General features: G+C 41.3%; 1 protein-coding gene across 1 annotated transcript; it reads right to left on the bottom strand.

Annotated features, from left to right (window-relative positions):
- Positions 1–5,293: 5,293 nt before the first annotated feature.
- On the bottom strand, positions 5,294–5,626 carry T265_07894 (hypothetical protein; the record flags this gene model as incomplete). Its single annotated transcript, XM_009173544.1, has 1 exon — positions 5,294–5,626. One exon carries the CDS (start codon positions 5,624–5,626, stop codon positions 5,294–5,296), a length of 333 nt encoding a protein of 110 aa, XP_009171808.1.
- Positions 5,627–5,696: the final 70 nt, after the last annotated feature.

Below are 5,696 nucleotides of genomic sequence, written 5' to 3'. Positions count from 1 at the left end.
TGAACCCAAGTACCCGATTAGCTCAGCTTTCACCTCATTACTTTTATGACTGCATGCCTAGTGCAGTTCTGGTTCGACGTAGAGGATCACATTAAAATCAGTGAACTTATTACGCAACAGACAATCAGAGTTACTCGACACGTAACTGAATGACGTGTGTGTATAAGTTTAGTTAGCTGTCGCATAACTAATCCGAGCCGTCAAATGCTCACAAATGCTAACATGCAGTTGCCCGATCAATTTGTTTCCTCTGAAGGCGCACTAGCAGTGCTGAACAAAAAAAAAGCAGTCATGTTATCTTTTCTTATTCTTTTTTGTCTACTCCTGTCATGAGACAAATTCAAAACAATCAAAATGGTATGTGTCCGTTGCAAGCTATCCAATTAGAGGTCATTCAGAGGCCACGTCCTCTGTGGGCTCCAGAGAGGATAAACCATCGTTCGAGGAATACACTGTGTTTGATGTGTCGGGACTGACCTTCGGAATGCGCGAAGGCGCACCTCCACAAAATGTGGATGGTTAGTTCAGCTTTCCCGTCACCCAACGGACACACTAAGATTTTTCTGGCACATGAAGACACTTAAGTTTCGCGCATACACCACTGTTTTTGCTTCCCCTCAGCTTCAGCTGAGCCGGATGATCAGAAATGCACTGCTTATCGGCTCCTTCCGAGCAATCGGGTTGAGGACGAGGCGAGTGGGGACGTGCAACCATGAGCTTCAGTTCACAATCTCCTGCTGAATTCGAATTAGCAGATACCAAAGTGAAGGAAGGGAAATCAGCCCAAGGTAAACAGTGCAAGGACAAACAAATACGTATGTTCGAGAAATTGTTTTCCATGTCTCGCTGCTCTAGTAACACAACAGAGAAGAGTAATCCATCTGCTAGCTATTGCAGCGTAGTCAGTTTATCAGATAGACCGTTAAGTGAAGAAAAAAGTTATCTTTTAGAGAAAGGACTGGATTTTGCAGTAAGCAGAAGTGTTGTAAGGGTGGAGGAGATCATTCATAGTATTGAGTCCGTATATCAGAAGCTCCCTGCAATGGAAGCAGAGAACTTACGTGTACAGTTGGCCACAGTCTTGAAGTCCCAGTAACCAGAGCCTCCTAACATTGCACCAGCTGAGCAAAGAGCCTTAAACACATCAAAATATGTAGACAGTATAACAATTACAAAGCCAGATAAAGGCAAGGCCACGGTCGTCATGAATAAGAGTGACTATGTGCACAACCACTAACCCACCGCTACGCACAACGACGCTCCCCAATAACGAACTGATGATGTCACCTCGATTGGTTATGAAACGTTTGCAATCAATTTGCCCAGCTCAGCGAACAAGCCAACGACCAAGAGTGACTATCTGCAGAAAGTTAGACAACACGTAGCTGGTGATCCTTACCGACGAATTAGTAACGGGACGATTAAGTCAATAATGAATAAGAGTAAAGTTGAAGTTGGAGGGCATCAAAGATCCGTGATAAACCATCTGGGACAAAGCAAGTGGTATCGATCGTACCCAAAAAGTGCAATCCAACCACGACTTTACGGGTTACCAAAAATCCACAAGAAAGGTGTCCCCATAAGACTGATAGTGGATGGCATGGGTTCACCACCACATGAGCTGGCCAACTTTCGAGTAGCATTCCAGAAGGGAAAGACTTTACGCTAGGTGTTGGTGCATTTAAAGGATCGCCTTCCGGTTGATAGGACTAGGAACTGTGCATACACAATAAAATGTAACGACTGTACGAAGGTTTATTTAGGTCAGACAGCCAGGGAATCACACGCCAGCATCGGTGAGTATAAGTGGTCCATTAATAGGCCACCGGGAAACGTAGATGAATATCAAGCGTTGGTCAAAGTTTTGGCAATGGCAGAGCGTGCACTAGACACTCGGAATAGGATAGATTTGAAAAGTGTGGACATTCTGGGACGGGGCTCAAATTCACACAACAGCGAATGGTGGCCGAGACGGTAGAGATCACCAAGCATCCCGCCGTAATTAGAGTAGAGGATGTAGAAATTGCGAGCGTTTGGAGAGCTGTTTTAGACCAGCCGATATGACACGAGATGGTGTGCAGTCATCAGCGAAATGGTCTGGATCTGAAAGTATAAAACCTAACTAGATTGAAATCCAACTAACCACCCCCACCCAACAACCCCAAACCGATTCTCCCGTCACCCCTCAACGAACACGTGAACAAAATCTGTGAGCAACCACAAGAGCAGTATTCCTCTAAGGTGCTCTAGACTGAAAAAGCTAGGCCGAAAAATCCGTTTTCATCATGAAGACAAATCCTCCCCCCTAACCAATCTATCGCAAATGTTAGTCATCCCCACTAACCAACAAAAAGGATTATCAGACTGAACATCAACTGAACCCAGCACCGATCAAGTCGGCTAGTCATAAGGAATCTCACGGATTGGTTCCCTGACTGCTTTAAAACCCAATCAACTTACTTACTTACTCACTTGGCCTGACGAAGCTTTTGCCTCAAAAACTAAACGTTGCCCAGTAATAAATTCACCGATTGTTTACCAAACCTCTCTGAAATGATGACTACCCAGTCGGCCCCAAACGTTTTTCATTTGATTGAGGGCATATCCTTTCTTTCTATTCCCACTCGAAAGAACAACCAGCCGACGGTAACTGATGCGTTAGCCATCATCTCAGCTCACAGTTCGACCCATGAGTGTGTTGCTCCATCCCTAGCTTAATTGCTATCTATTTCGATCAGAGGAACTCGCTTTGGATGAGCACAAACGTAGGGAATGTTTGCACATCACTTTTTCGGTTTCGCCCTTCTTGGGGCTCATCTGGTAGGCGCAGTCTCTGAGTTTCCATCAACCTCATGTTCTACTTGGACCCAAATTACACCGTTTTCGAGAACTACACTCATTTGCAGGTCAATGTGATTTTCACGAGAGACTCAACTGAATCTCTCGTTTATGATATTCAAAAACTGAATGTGCTGCACGCAGGTCGCCTCATGATTCGGTTGGCACGATATTCGAGATATCACAGTATACTTTCATGAAGGAAATTATTCACAAAGTTGTAGAATATCATAAACGAGAGATTCAGTTGAGTCTCTCGTAAAAACCAAATTGATTTGCAATTGAGTGTATTTCTCCATTAGAAAATATTCACGTAAGAAATTTCACAGTCACCTTTCTAAAGTATGATGTATGCACTGAATGTATTAATGTTTATCACACTTTCAAGGCTTCATTAAAGTAATTACATTCCGAAAGACTTGACAGTTTTCGACAACTCATTTCAATGCATTATCCGAGTGTTGGCCAAAGAGGCACAAACGCTGGTTAATGTATTAGTGTTATATTAGTTAAAAACTATGGATCGCTTATATACCTACCCACCTACCTACCTACCTACCTACCTACCTACCTACCTACCTACCTACCTACCTACCTACCTACCTACCTACCTACCTACCTACCTACCTACCTACCTACCTACCTACCTACCTACCTACCTACCTACCTACCTACCTACCTACCTACCTACCTACCTACCTACCTACCTACCTACCTACCTACCTACATACATACATACATACATACATACAAACATACATACATACATACATACATACAAACATACATACATACATACATACATACAAACATACATACATACATACATACATACAAACATACATACATACATACATACATACAAACATACATACATACATACATACATACAAACATACATACATACATACATACATACAAACATACATACATACATACATACATACAAACATACATACATACATACATACATACAAACATACATACATACATACATACATACAAACATACATACATACATACATACATACAAACATACATACATACATACATACATACAAACATACATACATACATACATACATACAAACATACATACATACATACATACATACAAACATACATACATACATACATACATACAAACATACATACATACATACATACATACAAACATACATACATACATACATACATACAAACATACATACATACATACATACATACAAACATACATACATACATACATACATACAAACATACATACATACATACATACATACAAACATACATACATACATACATACATACAAACATACATACATACATACATACATACAAACATACATACATACATACATACATACAAACATACATACATACATACATACATACAAACATACATACATACATACATACATACAAACATACATACATACGAAAACAAGTATCGAGAAATATAATTCAAATTTTTCACAGAATTTTCAAAGAAGTGACTACACAGTGAATAAAATGGACCTCAAGAACCATACTGCTTCATGCTATATGCGGACTGAAGCGCTCCATATTATATTTATATCCCTTTTGAAGACAGTAGATTTAGCTACGAACATAGCTAACAAGAAGCCATAACAAGAAGCAGTATTTTCAGCAGTCAAACTGGTGGACTAGCGACATACGGTAAACTAGGAGTTTAATGTTGTCCGAAAGATCCAGAGTGCAGTGGGATGGCGATTTGTGTTGATTCAAAAATGAACAGCCAAGAATCTAAAGCTGCTCGCGAGTCGCCGAGATAATTGAAACCATTCGCATTGCGCATTCTACTTGTGTCCTAATTCGAAATTCTTACTACCATTCACCAAATTGGTTGCTCAACCTTGCTGCGTACTTGGTGTTGTATTGACCACGTTTGTCGTATTCAGATGCAGGTGTGTGGGTGAGGACATGTTTCTGGCTGCAATACCTCGAAAGTTCTACGAAATAGCTCACGTCGGTGGCCCCATAGAGTAATAGTTTATGCGTACAGGACGTAACAGCTGAGATTATCTTGTGAGCACACATTTCAAAAAAATAAAAGTGAGCGGGTTGCTTATTTGTTATCCACGTCTATCAAAGTAAATTCGGAGGGTTGATAAATTTCCCACATGCGGTCGTGGTCCATTTTCATATACATTCGCTTGCATGGGTTCGTGTCGAACATTGTGAGAGCAAAAGTATTTGCTTTCCAGCATTTTCCACATCTAAAAACCTAAGTTCCCCAAATTACGGTTTCGCCCCAGGTACAGCATGTACGACAGTGTACAAAATTTCAATAACTGTTTCGTTGTCGAATGGTTCTCAATAACTTAAGATTCAACAGTCCCACTGGACATTTCGAGCTCTTGCCTGATGTAGTTTGCCAAGTGAAAACATAGCAACTATCGATTTTTCCACGAAAATGTAACAATACGTATTGTCATAGACCCACCGGTTCCAAGGGAATCAAACGTACAGGACGGATGGAATACAGACCCAGTCCAGCAATTATGCATGCAAAGGCAACAAAGTAAAGGTAATGAAACGTAAGCTGGAACACGAATATCCCCACAATGAGGCCATAAACGTCAGCGGTGAGAAGGGACAGGTTGATGGTAACCGCACTGACCCGGGTGATCGTGAAAGCCATGAGCGAATCCAGAGTGAACACTGCACAGACGTAACCAGCCAAGCAAATCCCAGCCTTGATCGGTACCAGCTTTCCAGATAACGTATGCATGGTAAGAAGCTCAGTGAGCTTCTCGTGTTCCATGGTTGCACAGTAGAAACCACACAAGACGGAAGTCACCATGCTAACATTTGCCAGAGTATTGACTGCTCCG

Source organism: Opisthorchis viverrini (genome assembly GCF_000715545.1).
Source record: "Opisthorchis viverrini unplaced genomic scaffold opera_v5_191, whole genome shotgun sequence".
Taxonomy (NCBI): domain Eukaryota; kingdom Metazoa; phylum Platyhelminthes; class Trematoda; order Opisthorchiida; family Opisthorchiidae; genus Opisthorchis; species Opisthorchis viverrini.
This window is presented reverse-complemented; position numbering and strand designations above follow the sequence as displayed.